Genomic DNA, 21,255 nt, shown 5'->3' with positions numbered 1-21,255 from the left:
ATTCTACAATTTACTTCTCCACTCTCTTTTGGGGGAGAGGGGTGGGGTGAGGGAAGGGGGCGACTACAAAATGTTCGTCTTTTAAAACAAGCATACGTCCGAATTTCTAAAGTGTAGGAAGGCCCACGGATAGAGTTTCTAGGCACCCGAGTGTTAGACTTAACAAAAACAATCACGTTACAGGACACAAAATTTGCTACTTACATTCACTTCAGTTATAGCAATATCAACGACGCTACCAACAACAATTAAGGCATCAAAAGTGTTCCATGCATCAGTGAAATAGTGCTGTTAGGGCAAGCATTCAGAAGCCACAGAGAGGAAGCACAACAGGAAAAAAGAAGAAAAGGACAGTGTTATAAAAGGGGAACATTCTAGCATTATGCTACCCGGCTACTTGAAAAATCACCCTAAAACAAACACACGTTACAGGTACATCACTTTGGGTGTTGCTGCTGACACAGCGAATAAAAACAATTAGAGACGCCCATCTCGCCCTGCCTACCGGTGACTTGGGAAATGCTGCAGGAGTCAGCCCTCCAAAAGGTGATCTGTGTCTGGAAAGGCCTGGGATAAAGCTCTACCCTCACAAGCCTCTTGTCCACAGCTCTTATTAGAAATGCCTGGTTTTAGATCAAGTGAAGTTGGGACCTGTGACTTGTCCAGGTGATGCCAGTGCGGGACAGGGAGCGGAATGTGCACAGACAGAGAGAGAACACGAGGCGGGCGGCCACGGTGGGCGCATACTCACGTCGGCTTCGCTGAGGGCCACGTCTATAATGCTGCCGATTACGATGAGGGAGTCAAACGTGTTCCAGGCGTCACTAAAATACCCCTGGACAGAGCAGGCAGGGGGCAGACGTTTATGAGCACGTAGGAACGAAACGCCACACGGATCATACGGGGATATATCCGAGGCCCCGCAGCACCCATGGCAACCAGGTGGGGTGGGAGAGCCAGAGGGAGGCAACAATACCATCCACTGGTAGAAAGGGACACAGGATAGGGGGCACCTGCATGTGTGAGAGAGGGCACACATACACACTCAAACACGTGCACACACTCACGGCGCAGACCCATGGCCCTGAGCAGTACCAGGCCAAGCAGAGCATCTGCAGGGCAGGGGCAGAGGGGCAGCACCCGGAAATCCTGCCCTTGTGCCTGGGATCACGACTTCACACTTTCTAGGATTTCAGCCCTTACACAGGGGAGTCAGCAGGCCCTCCCCCTGCTCCTTCCATGGGGTCCCCAGCCACACCACGTCCTTCTCTTTCCCAGTGAAAGAGCACTGTGACCAGGCATTTCACACGTTCTCCATTCTGTGCCCTTAAAGCAGCAACCGTTTCTGTTCCTCATGCATGCAAGAGTTACAGAAGGTGTGCTCTGTCCTCCCAGAGCTCTTGGGCACACGAGGACAGAGGCACAGCAATGCACACAGTCCAGGGCACAGAGCTGTGCCAGGGGAACTCACTCTGGGCTGGGGGGCAGGAGACCGTGTAGGGAGCCCACTGGAGGTCTTACAAAGGAAACAGACCATCAAGGGTTATGATGTGCTAAGCGTCCCATTGATTTTAAGAGAATCCACCTTGGTCCCTAGCTCTCCTCCTTTCCCTCTCCACCCTTCAGGCAGGAGGACTCCTTGCCAGCCCTCAGAGCCACCAACAGGTTCTTCCCCTGCTCCTGATGGCTCTACAATCCTAGCCCTAACTCTGTCTACCCAAACCCACTTCCTCCTTCAAGGTCGGACCAAATGCCAGCCCCTCGAAGGGACCTTTTCAGATCCTCCTGACGTCCACTTCTGCCTCTCTCTCTCACGTCCTCATCACTGAATTTTGGGTCTTTTCAGGTGTACCCCACTGAAAACCCTCTGTGCTGACTCTTCCATCCCCTCCTCTACTGACCCCACTATCTACCCTGGAACTTTGAGCCTGCTGCTCAACATATTGCAGGGTCTTTCTCCCACCGACCTAGCATCCTGTCATCCTTCGGATCTCCATATCCTACAGCGATCATGATGGCACAACGTCCCTAGGACTGTGACTTATCAATCCATCTATCTATCTCCCTATCTACAGCATACATTTTACATATTCCCTCTTGTGGGCTCACACATTTTATGCCTGCTGCCTCCTGACATTCTGTCTGCAAATCAATGATGTCTTTTCAAGAAATCAGAACATGTTTCGGAAATAAAAAATTTCAGGTCTGAATTACATAAAAAGCGGTCAAGCATGCTTACAACTGGGTACACTTAGTGCAGATGAAGAAAACCAGAACAGAAGGTACTTTGAAGTGTCAGGTTCCATGAACTCATGATCAATACAGGCCCCAAGGAAGCCACTGCAGAGCCCAGCCTTTGGTGACACAATAGAAAATGTGGACATGTTGGCCATCCTGATAACTGGAGTAGGGATGCTTATCCTGGTTACCGTTGATCACTCTAAGTGCATTTATGGGGAAGCTATGATACTGACTGATGGTTTGGGCTTTTAAAAGTTTCATCTTGAATAATGTAAGATTTTCCCACCCAACTGCCATGACTTCTCACCCACTGCTCCCCTCTATCCTCCCGTCCTCTGTCACGTTACCTCGTTGGCTGCCATCCTCCCAGACCCCCTTCTCTGGCCTCTGACAGGTAAACAAAGGGATTCTGCCTGCACCAATTCTGACGACCTGTGTGCACATGTCTAAATGGGACAAGTCTTCACGAACGCCACATTTAGCGCCTTCTGGCTTTTCTTCCCAATGATCCATGATTCTTGGCTGCCAGGTGGGGCCAAGGCCAGCCCCTGTGAGGACCAGACTAGGCCCGCTGAGCACGCCAGTCCTGCTGGCTGGCCAGGAGACAGAGCTCGCACCTGAACCCAAATGAGCCCACGGCTTCCTTCAGTGGGGAAGGCCTCCTAACACACAAGGCAGCTGGGTCGGGGTGCCAAGCTGCTGCTGTGCGGGTGCCCCGATCGTCCAAGTGCCGGGTTCCCTTATTCACAGGCAACAGGCATCTGACTGGCAGCCTTGCCACAGACTCTACTCTGAGGACCAGAGCCCGTCCTTCCCTTCCTGGATTTAACAGCAATTCCAAAGTTAAGGAGAGGATGCTGGTCATTCCCACCTCCTCTAGAGAGGGGCTGATGCCTCACTGAGACAGCAGGGCACTGTAACACTCAGGCCTCCAGGGTTCAGAGAGCAGCTGAAAATCCCGAGTTCCTCCTCCTCTCCTGTCTGGGCACACGACCAGCCCCTGCTCACTTCTGCACCCTGCACACTGCTCCCCCTCGACCCCCGTTACAGCAGGCTGTTTGCCTGAGGCCAAGGCCACCACCTGCATACCTACTTTGGACTTTATTCCTAAACAGCTCCTCCCTTGCTTTTTAGAATTATCAGTACTTACCTTTAGATCATTCCCATTAGCCTACACACTATTCACCAACTGGCCCATTCTGGTCCATGGTGGTACATAAAATCACCTTAAACCAATGTAATAGGGGCTTAACATTGGGGGCCCTGGAATGTTTTGGCAATCTTGTCAACCCTCTTCAGAAGATCCCTTACACTCACAAAATTGTGCCCATGTCCTAAAGGACTCCTGGGCGGATGGTACACACCCCTGACCCAGGCAATAGGCACAGTCTGAGCCCATGAGGTCTGGCCCAAAGTCCTGGCTAGGGAGAGAGATATTTGGTCTCAAGTGTTATTTGGCGTTAGAATAAATCACCTAGAGTAGATGTGGTCACTGAAGAGCTTAACAACAGTATCAAATTTTCTTTCCAGGAGGTGGAGGATGTCCTTGAAAAAGATTGCTCAGGCTTTGATAGGAGCCCTTATTCCTGTCAGGGACCCTGGGGCAGGGAATGCCATCCTGGGGGGCTGGCGGAAGAAGATACCAGCCTCCATGGTGTTGCAGCTCTGCATGGACGTATGAGAATGGCACCAAAACACTCTATTCTTCCCCCAAACCCAACTACCCTTTACTTTTCCCAAGCCCAAGTGGCCAGGAGTATAAATTAGACATTTTCGAGGTAGAACCAAGATCAAAATGCAGACCTGGGAACAAAGTGTGGTTGTTTGGAGAAAAGCCCACAGCCAAGGCAGCTAACCTGGCCTCGGGCACATGCTGAACAAAGACAGGTGACATGAGGAAGCACAAAGAGGGGCCTCAGGAAAATGGAAGTGCTCCTTACTTCCTGCAGGAACCAGTACTTTGGAAAAGGCCCTTCTTTTCAATCTCCCTCCCTGGAGCAAGAGAATTCATCAGAGAATTCCAGTGGCTTCCCCTCAGAGTACCGGAGGGAAAGGCCGGGGAAGTGGCTTATCTCTTACTTAAATCACGACCTCTCTTCCATTTACAACCTGAGGATGGCACAGTCACCTCCAAGTCAAAAGCGCAGTCTAGAGCGTGCAAGATCAACACCGATGGTGGGTTTTCCCTTGGGGAGCACACAATACACTCAACAGCTTGCTTGCTTTTCCCTAATTCCTGGGCTCTTCGGCTCCTTACCACCCTCCACTCTGGCCTAACCAACACTCAGAACACCTCTTCCCACGCAGTGAGCCTGCCTCGCCGGCCAGGGCAGCTCCCAGCTCTGGGTTCCCTACCTCGGCCCTCCCTGCTTGTGGAGGTGGGGTGACCTGATGTGCGGATCCCGGACTTCTCCCTAAATGTGTGCTCCTGGGAGGCCCCACCTCTCCATTAGCCTCTTGAAGACAGAAGTCCCCATGGTTAGGTTTCACAGCTCCTTGTAACCGATCCTCCTGACAGTGCTTCCTCGTCCATCCATCAGGGAGGATTTTGTCCAACTTCACTCTCTGGATTTGTATCCCAGAAGGGCTGCAAGCCCATCTCTCCTGACAGATGCTGACAAGTTTTCCTAGAAGGTGTTCCCCTCACTATGGAGAATGCTGCCCCGAGGGGCCCTGCAACAAATTCCAGAGACAAGGGCTTTCCTGAGGTGAGACCCAGGGGCTAGGGTTCCCAACCCTTTGTCCCCCGTGTCCATCTCCTGGAAGATTCTTCCTCAGCAGCCTCTACAACTGGGTTCCTCAGCCCTACTGCTCCTCTGAGAGGGAGGAGGGGCCTCACTGACTTCTTGGTGAAAGCCTCCTCACCTGGGTTTGCTTTGTCAACCCAGAAGAGAAAAACAAGGAAAAGTCTGGGAGCATTTTAAGAAGAGCTTTGTTTCCTGGTGAATTGATTCTTTCCTGCTCCTCAACATAAAATCTGTCTCTCCTGGCTTCAGTGAATGCAGACGCCATGCTCTGCAAGCAAAGAGATGCTCCTATTGCTATTTTATGCTATGGAAATATCTTGCTGTGCAAAACAACAAAGCAGCACAATTTCTAGCGGAAATCACTCATTTTAAAACCCTGATTAATCAGCAGTGATTAAAAATTAGCTACTCATTTCCCTCTTGATATCAACCACTCTTATCACATGCCACCAAACCCTCCTCCCAGGTCTGGTCTCAGCAGGTTACTGGGCAGAGGGGTGTACGAGCCCCTTGGTGTGCTGGCCGGCTAGCAGGCGCATGTTCGCACGCGCACACACACACGCACGCACGCGTGCGCTCTCTCACACATACATGCCATGGGTGAGTGTGCCTTCTCTTCAGCCCAGAATAAGCTCTCAAAAACTTCAGAGCTTAATCACCAGGCAGGGGAAGACACGGTAAGGGCATCTAGAATGTTCCAGAGATATGTTCCGTGTTGCATCTTCTCAAGTCCTTTTGATGTTCTTATTTGGCAACCTTTTTCAACAGTCCAGACAAATATTGTTCAAAGAAGTAAAGGTGACAGGGAAGCAAACCAAAAATCTCAAAGGAAATTAAGATGAATTTGGAAAAGGAGGAAATGCTTATGTATGTAGATATGGACAAGTCACAGTAAATAACATCTGGCCATGCATAAAGTGCCAAATTTGACCCCACTGCAATCACCCCAAGTGATCACTTACAAGTGTCCTTTCTTTTTGGTCCACAAAGATCTGATAAAGATTGCATAGAAATTAATTCAAATTAAAGAAAGGAACAGTTTTGGATTAGAATTCCATGTAAATGTGGAGTATGTGAAAACCATCACTTTGTAATCGAAGTCTCAGTAAAATCAGTGTCATCGGATACCTTACACACAGATGAACAAATAACCGGGTCACTGAATTCTGTCACCATTTCATTCTAATGGTTTGGGGCTTTTCTAGCAAAGAAGCTGAGGGTCAAATGTCCCCCGGCCCTTCCGGGGTCTGCTCCTCTGTCTACGGTTTTAGAACAAGGGGGCATCGTTACTTGACGATGATGGTGGTGGTGGTCAGAGTAACAGTACCGGCACGTCCACAGCATGTTACCACATGCCAGGTACTTCTCTAAGCATGGCACAGATAGTGATTCTTTATCCCTCACAGCTGCCTTGTGACACAGAACCAGCAGTGCCCTCATTTTTCAGGCGAGGAAACTGAAGCGCAGAGCAGTGAAGGAACTCACTCGCGTTAGCAAACGGGGAGTATGGGTTTGGACCCAAAGTCGTGTGTGCACTTTGACACTGTTCCATCAGTCTCTTCAACCACAGACACTGACAACTAGGGGACTGGATTCGCGCCCTCCCCGAAGGCGAGAGGATATGCTGACTAGCCCAACAGAGTTTAACAAACTTCATGTCTTGTTTGGTCTTAAAGTCAAGTGACATTTTTCTAAGTCAAATAAACGAAAGGTGGCACGGCAGGAGGAGATCTCCAACTGGTAGAACTTTCCATAAAAGGTGAAAAAGAAGCTGTAGACCAAGAACAAATAAAACCAAAGTCTTTCTCCTGGAAACCTAAGAGTAAAAGCAAGGCTGAATTCTTTCTAACGGGTTCTGTTTAAAACAGTGCTTCCAGTGCTCAAGCGATGAGGCAAGTTTCCCTGAGAAAGCATGATGTGTTATTCTAGAGACTGAAAACCTAGTTTCAAACAACTTCCATTCTGCAAATTCCCAATTCCGTACCCCTCTCTTCTTTTTCTCAGAATTGTTTTTATGAGGTTTTGTTTTGTAGTTTTGTTTTCAATATGTACCCAGATGCCCTAATCAGATTCTAACGTTCTCAGGTGATAACCCAGTTATCGGCCAGAGCAATTCAGCGTAACTCAGTAACACACAATGAACAGGAAGCGCGTGCTTCTCTGGGGTGATTCAACAACAGTCTTCGAAAGGTGGGTCCAGCTACTCACCTTAGGTTTAAATGCAATGACTTTCAAAACCATCTCGACGGTGAACACCCCAGTGAAGACCATGTTCAGAATGTCCATGGCGTCATTAAATATCTTGGACTGCTCGTGGTGCTGTGGACGATGACAGAGGCACGGTTCTCAGAAGACCCAGCCCAGCCAGCCTCACGAAAGGAGGCTCCCCAGCCCCCTGGTCCCTGTAGGCATCCACCCTCTGCTTGGACATGGAGGCAACCTTCACTGGTTCTAGCGCACGTGATTAACTCACCGCAAAGCACAGGGGCGCCTTGACAGAATGAGGATGATTGGAAGATGAAGGGGAAATACATCCATTTCCTCTGCTCAGGATGAAGGGAACCCACCCTTCCTCCTGGCTGGGTTTATGTTCAGGGCCTTGACCCAGGCACAAGGCAGAACCCACCCAAATGTCTATGACTAAAGGTAGGATTTGGTTGGAGATCATTTTGATGCCATTATTAGGTCCACGTTCAATAAAAGGCCATATTATCTTGACCTCACACTTCTTCCCTACATTGGCATGTGGTCCTTCTCGTTCATAAAGACTTCTTAAATTTACAAAAGCATGCCAGAAAATGTCCCTCTGGTGGCTTTTAGACCCCTTTTCTAAACAGCACTGGGAGTTGGTTTGATTTGCTCAAGTTGTGTGGAAACTGGATCTAGACCTTGGCTTCTGTGCTAGGGCATTATCTACTCAACAGAATAACTGCCAGACCTGCTCACTGTTAATACCAACTTGGCCAACTGAAGGGAGTTACATGCCTTGCCCCTAGTATAGCAAGAAGTGGCTATAATGCAGGTCAAGCTCTTCCCCATGAACTGGAAGATTCCCCACTCTCATACTGAGAGCTCCTTGAGGACAGCAATGTGACTTATGTTTTGTTTTTCAACACTGGGTGTTTACTTTGTGACGGGCCCAGTGCCAGTGCCTGATGTGAATTTTCCAGTGCAAACCTTACCTCTGGCATAGATATGATAGATTTCCTATTTTGCCAATGAAGAAAGCAAGACTCGGAGGATTTAAATAACCTTGCCAAGATTGCCCATCTGGTAAGGAGTAAGGCAGGACTGGAATGCCTGTCTGTCCAACTCCACACAGACCAAGCTTTAGTCCTCAGATGCTCCCTGGCCGCAGGAGGCCCATAGTAAATGTTTACAGAATTGAATGCCAGGTCCAGGCTCCAGGGAAATGTTACCTATGGTCATGCTGTAGAGGTGGTCTCTTAAACAAGAGGGCCATCCTAGATGCCTGCCGTGACAGCTGTTAGCCAGAATGGGACTCTGGCCAAACTACAGCCTAGATTCATCAGAAAATCAAACCCATTCTCTTGTGATGGGGTGGCATTCCCCCCTGAGAATTTGGGGCAGGGGGCTGTGCAGAAGGCCCAGACGTGACCCCCACAGCTGTCTCCATTTTTACCTGCATGGCCAAGCAGAGTGTGTTGAGCATGATGAGGACAAACATCATGTATTCGAAAGGCGAGGAGTTCACCACGTACCAGAACTTGTACTGGTAGGGGTTTTTGGGGATGTATCTCCGCAAGGGACGTGCTTTCAAGGCGTATTCGACACACTGACGCTGCAACGGCAAAAAAAAAGAGCAAGGAGGGGTCCTGAGCACACCCATGGGAGGCGGACATACTTCTGCCCGCTTTGAAAGGACGGACACGCACCCACCGCGGGGAACTGTGGACCAGGGGGAAACCGCGATAGCCACTCCCACGGGTGCCTTGGTCACTGGCCAAGGGCCTCTAGCTCCGTCACCTCATCAACCCCTCACAGCAACCTGGGGGGTGGGTTAGCAGAGCACCGAGTCTGCTTCCATTTTCCTTATTAAGACAGAAGTCCAGAGCTGTGAAATGCCTTGCTGGAGGTTCTGTGGTGCACAAGCAGAGGAGCAGGGCCTAACCCAGGCCTCATCCCTACCTTTCCTCTCTGCTGGTGCATTATGTCTGCGGTTCTGGCACCTCTAGGAAAGGAAGCCAGGTAACAAGAGGCACCGAAATCCTGCGGAGCCAGAGAGGCTGGACTCACTCCCCAAGACAGGATCCACACGAGACACCTCTTGGGAGCCAGACCATATTAACCACACGTGTCTAATGGTGTGTGTCTGCCTGGGACCTTCTGACACTGGGGAGCTTGTCATGTTCATCTCAGAGCCCCCAGGACGTGGTCAGCAATGATGGCCAGAGCACTGTCCTTCTCACTCACTCTGGGGCTGAGACTGGTCCACCCTTTGCAGCCCAGAGGGACCTCCGGCCCCGTGGGCTCAGTGTAAGGCCCCACTTGCTCTTAGACCCAGACCAACTCCATTCTCCTGCTTTGACCCTGGGTTCTGGCTTCAGATAGGCTCCCTCTGTCCAGAATCTGGCCCTGCTGTGACCCCTCACACTGACTCCAGGGACCCCCAATTCGAACCTCTTCTGGACCTCAAGTGCTGACACGATTGTAGCTCTGGTTCTGCCATCCCAGCCAGCCTGGGCCTCGCCCTGACATTCTCCTTCCAGGGGCTGGGAGGTGGGAGGAGTGGGGGATGATGAGGAGCAGGACCAGGCTTCCTTCTGATCACCCCTTATGGGATCTGAAGGGACGCCCTGACAACTCAAAGCAACATCTTCCTACAAACCAAGCTGGCCCTGTCCTCTTTGCCCCAGAGGGCACAGCTGCGGCCAGAGACTGCCAGCCTTACCACAGCCACTTCCCTCAGGAAGCCAGGCTGGCAGATGATCCCTGCTCCTATGTCATCATCAAATGGGGGTGCTAGCAAACCAGGGCCCAGGGGAAACTCCCAGAGCAGAATCTCCACCTCACCATCTTCTAGCGCTGGAAGGGACCTCTAAAAGCAACTCCTGGGTGCCCTCAATCTACAGCAAGCCCAGAGAGGAGGCTTTCTCACATCATCCCTCAATCAGAGCCAAAGTCCCCTGCTGCTATCAGATTTGTTCAAAGAAGGCAGTGGATAATGGGAGAATGACACCAGCGCAATATTAGACCCAGGTTTAAAGTTAGTGACTTTTCCTGCAGTGTGATAGGTTACTTCCTCCTAAGTCAATGGTTCTCAACCAGGGGACATCTGGCAATGTCTGGAGAGGTCTTCTGGTTGTCAAAACTCAGGGCAGCGGGTTGCTACTGGAATCGAGTGGGTATAGTCCAGGGATTCTGTTAAACATCCTACAAAGCACACAATGCTCAACTGAAAATTATCTAGCCCAAAATATCAATAGTGCCGAGGTTGAGGAGATAAGACACAATCCACGCCCCACACCCCCGTAAGGACTGTGGGAGGAGCAGTGGGTGCTTTCCAGCCCCTGGCCACATTCCCCACCAAGATTGCGAGCAATCACTCGTGGGTCATGTCTGCAGAAGGTGGCCTAAGCATTCTTTGACTTCTCCATAGGGTGGGGTTGATTTCACAATTACAAGGTCTGATCTGTATCTGAGAAGCACGCTCTCCCCAGCAAGAACTCAAATTGTCTGAGAGGGTGCTGTGAACAGGGCCCGAGTCCCCGGGACAACCAGCGGATGCGCGCCTTCTGTGTGCACGGAAGAAGCTGGCAACACACAAGCCACTCCTCTCTTGCTCAAGGGACAGAAGCCCAAACAGTGTGTGACTTTAACCTGATTTTTGTCCAGCTCACAGTTCTTATACTCTTTCTCTCCCTGCTCCTGAAATGTGACGATGACGAAGCCCACAAAGATGTTCATCATGAAGAAAGCCACAATGATGATGTAGATGATGAAGAAGATGGAGATCTCCACGCGGTAGTTGTAGATGGGGCCAACATTCTCTCCGTTGGAGTCGATGGCTTTATACAGCAACCTGGAGAACAGAAGGACTGGGTGAGCCCCTCCGCCTGCCCAGACGTGCACCTCTTCTGACGGCCTCTGTGGGCCCGCCCCCTGCCTGTCAGCCCCCTCCCTCGGAGCCCACCCATAGCCCCTGGACACACAGGTCCCTGAGGCACCCTCCTTGGCATTAGGCCCAGCCGGCCCAGCGCCCAGAGGAGGGGACACCTGAGATACATTTGTTGACTGATGTTTTGAGGACATGAGAAAAGATTTCATGGATATTCAACAATGCTCCTTTTTACTGACAGATGGGAGAGAGGAAGGACACCACGTGGAAGACACTGGCAGAACTGAAAACTGTACACACGCCAACAAGGACAACAAGCGAGCAACCCGGGATTTCCAAAGAACTGAGAAGTTCCCCAAACTGAAATATACACAGAAATTAAATATATGCTAAGCAGAACTCTCAGTAGGAAGAAAGGAAATTACCGTAAGATCCCCAAGTTAAAATTACCCCCACTCTGATGCAGATTCAGCACTGCCAGGGCGCCCACCCCATGCTGGGCTGTGCTACACACTTTCACAGCCATCTGCAAAGGCAGACATTACAGTCATCCCCATCGTACGGAAGCTCACAGAGCGATCTAGGTGACCAAAGTCATACTCCTTGGGGGCAAAGCCAGGAGGTGAGCCCAGCTCCTCTGAGCCCCAGGTCCCAAATCTGCTCACTTTCCCTCACCTGCCATCCTGATTTGCTAAAACACACTGCTGAAAACCCAAGAGTGCAGCCAGTGCCTCCACAGAGTAAAGGGGCTCACTCCTGCCTCTTTTCTCCCCAGGACCAGTTCCCTAATGAACAAACCCCACCCAACTGCCCTCTTCCTCTCACAGGCTCTCCCGTAAAACTTCTGACTCTCCCATGCATCCAGAGAGTTCTGCCAGCCTGACAGAGTGAACTTGTCCACCTTCTGCAGTTCCTCTGGGCGTGAGAACTTGACATTCGGGACTCTGCGTATGTACATACATCTAGGTGGCAGGAGCTGGGGCTGGGGTGGGTATCAGAGCACAGGGAACAAAGGTGTAAGAGACTTCCCTTTTGTATTCTACCTTCTTCCCTGCTTCTGGACTTTTTTTTTTTTTTTTAACTTTACTCATCAAAATCCTAGCCATCCTTCAGAACCCTATTCTGCACATCTCTGACACGGCAGAAGCTCCTGCCTGGTTTGACTGCCTGATACTCTGACTAGCTTTGGGCCTTGAAGAGAGGAACATGTTGAGACCACTGTTTCTCCCACAGGGCTTAACACAGCACACTGCACGGAGCTGGTACCAAAAGCACATTTTATGAATGAGCGAGTGAGCGGGTCAGTGAAAGACATGGCACTTTGGCAGCCACCCGTGTCTGGCACACATTAGAACTGGGAATGAATGACTGAACGACTGAATGGATGGCTTGGGACATTATCAAGGTGTTCTCTATACTTACGCAGGCCAGCCCTCAAACGTGGAGACCGTGAACAGCGCCATCATAGCAGAAAGGACGTTGTCAAAGTTGAAATCACTATTTTGCCAAATCCTCTCACGGACCACAGGGTTATCAACGTCCCCATCCTTGTAGAGGATGAAAAGCCCCCTAAGGAGGAAAAGAAGTGTGGGTCATCCTGGCTTGACCCGAGATCAGTCACAGCTGCTCCAAGGCCACGTCCAGGCACCATTGCATTGTCTGCCAGCCAGGCCCCACCTCTGAGCCGAGCACAGCCTGAGTTTTTCCTCTTCTTGTCCTGTGTTTACTCTAGTCTACAGTTCCAATAATCATTGAGGACCTACTAGTTTAATGAGTATTCTCTAGAGCAACTAGGCAGATATCCAGCATATGCCTGATAACAAATGATAACTACCAAACAGTAAACGCTTCTCATATACGATGGGCTCAACGCATACACTGAAGACTCAGAGGCTTTGGCCTGGAGAATTTTGCAAGCTCCAGGAAGCAAGCCTGGGTACACCCTCCTCTCGGCCTTTTGGCTGTAATCACACTCTTTCTCTTTGTATTAACGATATTCCCAGTTTTCTTTCTAAAATCTATAATTTCTGATACACAATATTTGTCATCGAATTTCATTTCTGGAAAGGGGCCAATGTCTTTATTCCACAGATGCGGAAGCAGAGGCTTAGTGAGAGAAGAGAAGGGGTCTTCACCCTGCTGCCTTGCCGCATAAACTCCAGGGGGCGCCCCCCCCCCCCCCCCCGCAGCCTGCATGGATGATGCCCCCGGAGGTGCACAATCAGTCACACTGAGGCTGATATACTCTGACAACACCTTCTGCTGAAAAGAAACCCCAAATGGAATGTAAGCAGTGCAAGCAAGTCCTCAGTTGGTGCCGTCCCAAAGGGATGGGGACACACAGAACTTTACGCGGTCTTACAACCTGAGGCAATGGTTTCGTGTCTGCCTTCGTATTCTTCCGGATATGTTGGGATAAGAGGCATGAGTATTTCTCACTTTGTCTCTCCTCTGCCTGTTCTTGTGAATAAAAATATGCCCCGAATGTGGGTGCCAAGAGCAAGGGGAGAAAGGCAGCCTGGAAAACGTGTCGGTAGAGGCTAGCCACCTCCTGAATGCCAGGAAGTTGAGCTTTGAGTTCCAGTTTGGCTGGGGGGGGGGGGGAGGGATTTATCCATGTGGCTGGAAGGTGGGGGGGGGGCTCTCTGGGGAATTTTGGAATTGTTATTTTAGGTTTCAGTGCATGCCCTCCGCCTGATTTTAGAGATTCTATACCAAACATCAAAAGCCATCTATCCATTCTTTTCGGGGTGATAAAGGTTTGGAACTAGAACGAGTAGGCCATGATTGTCCCACATTGTGACTGTACTAAATGTCACTGAATTGTACAGTTTAAAATGATTACTTTTATGATATGTGAATGTCACCTCAAAACCAACACCACCACCCCCCACCCACCCTCTCTCCAGCCGTGAGCTGAGCATACAAGCCACTGACAATCCATGACGAAAACTTCTGAAAAGTGAGCACAAGCAGACCCTCCAAGTGTCTTATTTGTGCTTCCTCATTCCCCACTCTCACGTTCAGGACACTCACCTGCACTCTTCGGGGTTACTTTTGGCTTCGTCCGTGCAGCGATAGAACTTCCCCTGCGTACAGAAGAGACAGGCAGTCAAATGCAGGCTCCCCACAAAGAGATCAGCTGGGCTTCAGGCCAGAAGGCACATCCGCGTACCTTGAACAACTGGACCCCGATGCAGGCGAACATGAACTGGAGAAGGGTGGTGACGATCATGATGTTGCCGATGGTCCGGATGGCCACAAAGACGCACTGGACCACGTGCTGGGGAGAGAGGAACCCGGGGAAGGCAGAGGGACGTCATCTGTTTTTGTTGTTTCAGCCACAGGGCGAGCTAATACCAGCCAGGATTTTCTACGTTTATGTGCATTTTTATATGATTTTCCAACTTTGTGCCTCCCTTGCGCTTGTTTTTCAGGTAGTTATCTGTGGGGAGTTACCCCCGGTGCAGTGGGGCCACCTGGGAGGAGCACCCTACAGACCAGCCCCTCCCTCGTTTCCTCCAAAGTGGTTTAGTCAGAAGAAACACTACCAGGTGCAGCACTGCCTGGCACACAGGTCCACAGGGACCCCTGCCCCCCATAAAAGGACTCGGGAAAATGCAAAATCTCTGGCCTTTTATACGACCTGCATGAGAATAGATTCAAAGACCAAAATAAACTCAAGAACATATTATTTGTTTAATTTAATTTTTTCGGTTTATTTCTTTTAGCAATCTGTACCACAACATGGCACTCAAGCGCACGACCCTGAGATCAAGCATTGCGTGCTCCTCTGATTGAGCCAGCCAGGCACCCCAACCCAAGAAAATACTAATAATTTTTAAAAAGTAATAGAACAGTAATCTCATAAAGAAAAATAAATTAGCAAAGAGAAAGAAAATATTTGTAAAATGCTTTCAGCACTTGTCAGAGGTAGTGTCACTGGTTAGAAATGGCCTTTCCAGGGGCACTTGGGTGGCTCAGTCGGTTAAGCGACCAACTTTGGCTCAGGTCATGAGCTTGTGGTTCTTGTGTTCGAGCTCCACATCAGGCCGTCTGTGGTCAGCATCAGATCCTCTGTCTCCTTCTCTCTCTCTGCCCCCCCCCCCCACCCCGTGTGCGTGCACATGTATGCTCTCTCTCCCAAAAATAAAAACATTAAAAAATAATAATAAAATGTTCAGAAAAAAAAAAAAAAAAAGAAATGTCCTTTCCAAAGGTACAGCCGTGTAAAACCCATCAAGCCTCAGCCCAGCTCTGGCCCCAACCAAAGCAGCCTGGGCCGGAGGGCAGAAATCCAAACCTTGAGTCCTTTCGCTCTGTTGATCGCCCTGAGTGGCCTCAGGACCCTTAAGACCCTCAGAATCTTCACAACGGAGATGGCACTGGATCTAAGGAAAAGAGCAAAGAAGGAAGGCAGAGTGTATTACAGTCAGATAAAATACTTTGGAATTATTTCACGTGGCCTTCACTGCAGGACCATGGCCCGTGTGGGGCTGAGCTCACCTCCCCCCAGGGCCCCTCCCCCCAGCGCCCTCTCTCTCTCTCTCTCTCTCACACACACACACACACATACACTCACACTCACACTCACACACACATAGGTCTTTCTCCATCCAGCCCACACTCACGGCCCCTCCTGGGCCAGGCACTTGGGACTCGCAGAGGCCCTGACTGGGGCGCGGAGCTAAGGCAGCAGAGGCACAATTTAGCAATTTCCTTTGTCCTTTTTGTTCAATGTAAATGCTAGGCAGTCCTTGGCTTTCAGGCTGCAGGTTTGTTTGGTCGGGTTTGCTCTCAGAGGTGGGAGAGCTGCTGTGGTGCCCTGTGCGGGGCTTCTCTGGCCTCTGCGGAGTTCGCTGTTGGGTGGGACGCAATCACCACCTGTGTGGTGGGGCTGACAACGGAGGGGATGCAGGACAAGATGCCAGGAGAGCACATCCTCCGGGAGCTGGGGACATGGTAGCCATGTGAGTCCAGGGGTCAGCTGGACAAAGGCGGGGGGTGCTCCGGGGCAGACGGGAGAACACGGCTCACGCAGCCCCACAGGTGGCTGGAGCACATGCTCGGGAGGCAGAGGGCAGACACAGCCTGGCATTTATGGGGCCTGCAAGGATGCTGTGAGAACCCCCTCTCTCTAGCTGCGACTGCTGCCTCCCTCCCCCTGGGCAGTGGTGGGAGGTGAGGACCAGCACAGAGGGCCATCTCAGGCAGTGGTCCTCGGTCTTCTGAGGGGGATGCAGCCTCTCCATTTAACTTGAGCTCGGAGGTAGTAGGTGAGCACGTTTCCTCATAGGGGGTACTGATGGTCAGCACCTGAGCACAGGTACTTGTAAGTCAGCAGGAAAGCAAGGCCACGGCGGGACATTCCTACGGGAACTTCTGCCCCAGACCCCCGAGGTACAGCAGGCAGGCAGCTTACAGCTGGGGCTATTCCCCACCAGACATTGGTAAAGGCCATGGAAAGGCCCTGGGGCCCTGAGTTGTAGCCTCGGCCCCCTTCTAGCTGAAACTTGTAGAAGACAAAAGAAAGGGGCCATGGCAGCTGCTATATCCTGGAGATCAAGGGAGGAAGCCTTCAATATCCAATCTGTACGTTCCCCCAGAGGCCCCCTCTTGTATGAGAACTGTAGTCCTTTGAGAGAAGGACTACATGATGCCTGGGAGGAAGCTGAACTAGAACCGGGCTTCCCTCTCTCCCAGTTCAGACTTCTCTGTTGAAAGCAAATATCACAGACAGTAATATGCCCAACCTGGCAGGGGGCATGGAGAGAAGGAGAAACACAAGAAACACGAACAGTGCCAATGCCCTCTGGCATGCCCACAAATCGGGCTTTCCGGGGTAACTGAATGCACTTGTTAAAGTGATGCCTAGCCTTTATGAATTATGTTAAAATCCCTCACAGAAACCATCCTGCCCAAGAGTCCTGTGCTCACACACTCACGCCCACCCCAGAATACTTACTGGATCCCGAATGATACCAGGGATACCCCGACAACCAGCATATCCAGCAGATTGAAGTAGTTCCTGCAGAAAGCCCCTTTGTGGAGGAAAGCTCCAAAAGTCGCCATCTATAAACAGAATCATGAGTGATTTACTGTGTTTTTTTTTTTTTCTTTCTCTCCAGAAGAAAAGAAACCTGGGCTCTTTACAAAACCTCCAGGAAAGTACTTTATTAACAAGCATGCATTAAGAGGCCACACATATAAACCAGCAGGGCTGAGCAACCAGATATTGGTTCAATAATGGAAATGGGGCAGCAGATTTCAGACACATTTCAGAGGAGGCCAGTCTAGACTTCATATCAGTGATGGTAAACTGCAAGTAGGAATCCAACGTGGGCAGGTCCAAAGAGCCTGTCCCAGGAGTGTCCGCATGGCCTTGCTCATCAGGTAACTTGGCTGCCCCACAAAATGCCGGCTCTGGACCCTGAGGCCCCAGGAGAGCCTACATCACTGACCCCAGCGTGCCTTCACAGTGCAGCTAGCGAAAGTGCTGGAGCCCAAAGCTCATAGGCTCTGTTCACAGAGACTCACGCTGTTTAGGCCCCTGCCTGCTGCTAACGGTCCTCCAGCAAGACATCCAGTTTACACGGTGCTTCTGGGGCACCTGGGTGGGAGGGCTCAGTAGGTTAAGCATTTGACTTTAGCTCAGGTCACGATCTCAGGGTTCGTGGGTTCGAACCCTGTGTCGGGCTCTGTGCTGACGGATCAGAGCCTGGAGCCTGCTTCGGATTCTGTGTCTCCGTCTCTCTCTGTCCCTTCCCCGCTCACGGTCTTTGTCTCTCAAACATAATGTTTAAAAAAAAAAAAAAAAGGTGCTTCCAAGCCCAGTGACTCCAGCACATGCAAGGTGTGGCTAGGAAGCTGTCATAGGCCTCTCCCCAGGGCAGTTGCCCTGCTTTGCAGTCAATGTCATGTGCACCCAGAGCACCACCTCAGGTGCCCCAGAAAGGTGCCTACTGGCAATGCACAAAGGAGTTTAGTGAGGACGTTCCCAGAGCAAAAACAGCAAAGTACACAGGGTTCATTGTGTGCTAAAAAAAAAAAAAAAGGAGGGGGGAGGGCGTCTGGGTGGCTCAGTCAGTTGGGCATCCAACTTCGGCTCAGGCCATGATCTTGCTGTTGCCGAGTTTGAGCTCCGTGTCGGGCTCGTGCTGACAGCTCAGAGCCTGGAGCCTGCTTCGGATTCTGTGTCTCCCTCTCTCTCTTCTTCCCCTGCCCCACTCACACTCTCTCTCTCTCTGTCTCTCTCTCTCAAAAATAAATAAACATTAAAAAAAAAAAAGATGAAGGAGGCTCAGGGGAGTATAGAACAGGAGGGCCAGAGTCATGAAACAGTTACACTGAACCATATAAAATCGCCAACACACCACCATTCTTGACCTACACAAATGGCAGTTTGCTGTGGTTCAACCGAATAGCCATATAGCCTTGCCAGTGTTCCCACGGCCAGCAGGAACCACCGCTTCAGATGCTAGATGCTTCTTGGTGAGCCTCCATTGTCTGAATCCTTCCGGTTTCTAAGCTTGTTTCCCACCCTCTCACACAGGTTTTAAACGAAGAAGACTCAGAATATTTAAGTCACTGAGGCAAATATGCAGAAATTTAAAAGCGACAATGGTTTTTTTGTTTCTTTTAAATAACCCTGTATCTCATTGGCCCCAAAGCCCATGAATGATGATAATCATTTAACAACTTAGACATGTGGGAAGTAGAATAAAACCTCGATGAGCTGAGCTAACAGATTAAGTGGATCATGTTCCCCATTCAGTTTGAAGAGAAGGCGGCAAATTATAAGGAAAAAAAAAAGACAGCTCAGGATGAAGTAGAGGCAGGGTGAGTATGCTTGACCCCACCCCCTGTGCATTACGTGCGTGCGTACTCCTTATGACGGAGGCCCTGTTAGATTCAGCTAACCCCCGCACCCACTTAGGACTGTTGGCCACATTCACCGGCTTAAAGGCAGGAAAGTGAATGTGAATTTTTAGATTTTTTAACAAAGGTTTAAACAGAGGCTGGCTGGTTTTGTGCTAATGTTTTTATTAATTGAAAATAAAAGGAACTCTAAGTACCCCATTCCCTGGCAAAGTTCATCGAGGTTTCATTTCATAAAATATTTTGTAAAGAGCCCAAGTTCTACAGTAGTCGAACACGGAATACATTTCTTTTTCCTGAGATGCACATGTAAAAACCCAAAATTGGTTTAAAGGAAATTGTGGTGAAAATTCCTCAGCTTGTCTCCCCATTGGGACACAGTTGCTCTGACAGTTGTCACGGGCCACACTGTCCCAGTCCTGCAGTGACACATGCCACTTAGCACGTCAGGGGTGTTCCTGGCTCTCTGCTGCGGGTCTCCAGACCTCGGCACGCGCGGGGAATGAGCCGGGCCCGGGTGGCCTTCGCAATCTGTACACAAACCATGCAGCAATGGCAACTGTGAGCTCATGCATGGGCAGTACATTTAGGGCTCCCTGTCCAAAGGGTGCTCCTTTTGTTTGTGTAAATGTAAGCCCATCCATTAAAGCGTATCAAATGTCTTAACACAAATAGGTTATCTTGCAAATCCCATTGCAAGAAAATAGTGTGTTACTATTTTAGGCCACTGAAAACCATTCCGTCAAAGAAATGAAAGGAGATACATTCCCTTCATAGGATAAATGCTTTTCCTCTGACTTTGAGGTCAGGAAAGGTGGAAGAAGGTTCACACATAGTGATGTGTCTGTTGTCAGATGACACATTTCAGAGGATATATTTTAAAAGGAGCAAAATAATTTCCAGTCATTATTATGAAGCCAAAGAAGTTCCTACATGCATTTAAAGGTTAAAAAGAAACAGCAAAAACATGTTGAATGGTTACAGGAACAAAAAAAATCCTTTGGTTTACAAAAAAAAAGTGTAGCTTGATCACAGAAGGCCAAAAATAAAAAAAATAGTCAAAAGCACTTCACGCTTCTTTGCCGTGTGTCACACAGGAGCAGGCCCCTTCGACACACTGCTGTGGGACCTGTTACCTTCAAAACGATCTCAAATGCAAAAGTACCAGTGAAGACATAATCTGCGTAACCTAGCATCTGGAAAGTAAACAAAGAATTGCAACTATTATTGCTACAGCTGCTTTAGAGTATGTGAGGATCAATGAAAAAGCCGTTACCTTTAACAGGATTTCAACTGTAAAGATGGCTGTGAAAGCATAGTCAAAGTAACCCAGTATCTGCAAGGTACAACACGTTGGAAATGAGAAAAAGGCATCCGGATGAACTCCAACAGCGTGCGCGCCCATGGGCAGAACCCCCACCTGCAGTCAGACACCCGCTCCCCTGAGATAAGCCTGCCGCTCTGGAGGCAGGTGCAGAGACGCTTATAAATGCCCCACCCGGCCCAGTGACAGCTCTTCTTTGTGACCGAGAAAGAGCATCTGGGGACACTTACCTCCTTTCACCACTCATGCGGACTCTCCTCCCTGTCTCGTGTCATGGACAGACAGAAGCTCATTTCTAAAAGCGCTTTGTTAATAACCTCTGCTCATCAGAGCACAACATGGACAAACTTGTGACACCAGATAAACCGGAGCCTTATACACGTTTCAGATTTTTAAAGGGAATTCTTGGAAGAATGAAATATGGTGTCATATTTCACCATATAGCTGAGCTTCAGTTTGGTGGAAAAATGTAAATAAAGATGTTAAGTGGCATCCAACAGGGCCAGAAGTTTCCACATGCCCCTTCCGATTCCAGCCCGTGAAAACAGGGTGGAAATGCCCCTCCGTCACCTGTGTGCAGGGCTGAATAAGTCCTCAGAGAAGAGTTCTACTTATGGTCCTGCTCTGCATCTAACACTGCTCTCTCCAAACACTGGGTTTTTGTTTTTTACCTAGCTGGGCCCACTCAAAGAACAGACTGACCTGGCCTTTGAATAATCGGTCCAGGCTGCTTTTATCAGTATTCCTGAAAATATCATCTACCCTCCAACTGAGTCCTGCTCAGGGAACCCTTTGGGGGTCCCTGCTGCTTCTCAGAGCCATGGGGGCGGGTAGGTGGGTGGGGTAGGGGGGCCAGCAACCAAGAGTCTGACCGCTCAACGGAGGTTGCTCACGGGGAACCCTCAGCCACAAAGATGGCAACCAAGACTCTGCCAGTCGCAGAGGCCAAGATCAGAGCTGAAGGGACCGTGGAGAGACCCCCAGAC

The 21,255-nt window shown here is 50.0% G+C and overlaps 1 protein-coding gene across 20 annotated transcripts in view; it reads right to left on the bottom strand.

The window, feature by feature from the left end:
• Nucleotides 1-21,255, bottom strand: part of CACNA1D (calcium voltage-gated channel subunit alpha1 D) — a 304,061-nt gene that overhangs the window by 46,953 nt on the left and 235,853 nt on the right. For 10 of the 20 annotated variants that reach the window (XM_045493195.1, XM_045493194.1, XM_045493180.1 and 7 more), the window contains 11 exons: nucleotides 20,222-20,281; nucleotides 17,033-17,139; nucleotides 15,371-15,458; nucleotides 14,243-14,350; nucleotides 14,104-14,156; nucleotides 12,490-12,636; nucleotides 10,830-11,031; nucleotides 8,632-8,790; nucleotides 7,197-7,307; nucleotides 752-835; nucleotides 205-288 (listed from right to left, as the gene is read on the bottom strand). In XM_045493195.1, coding sequence (XP_045349151.1) covers nucleotides 205-288; nucleotides 752-835; nucleotides 7,197-7,307; nucleotides 8,632-8,790; nucleotides 10,830-11,031; nucleotides 12,490-12,636; nucleotides 14,104-14,156; nucleotides 14,243-14,350; nucleotides 15,371-15,458; nucleotides 17,033-17,139; nucleotides 20,222-20,281 — 1,203 coding nt within the window. The remainder of the gene's footprint in view (nucleotides 1-204; nucleotides 289-751; nucleotides 836-7,196; nucleotides 7,308-8,631; nucleotides 8,791-10,829; nucleotides 11,032-12,489; nucleotides 12,637-14,103; nucleotides 14,157-14,242; nucleotides 14,351-15,370; nucleotides 15,459-17,032; nucleotides 17,140-20,221; nucleotides 20,282-21,255) is intronic. The other 10 variants (XM_045493189.1, XM_045493191.1, XM_045493193.1 and 7 more) reach the window with 2 other exon arrangements.

Source organism: Leopardus geoffroyi, chromosome A2, assembly GCF_018350155.1.
Source record: "Leopardus geoffroyi isolate Oge1 chromosome A2, O.geoffroyi_Oge1_pat1.0, whole genome shotgun sequence".
NCBI lineage: Eukaryota > Metazoa > Chordata > Mammalia > Carnivora > Felidae > Leopardus > Leopardus geoffroyi.
The sequence above is the reverse complement of the archived record's forward strand: the minus strand, read 5'-3'. Positions and strand labels throughout refer to the sequence as shown.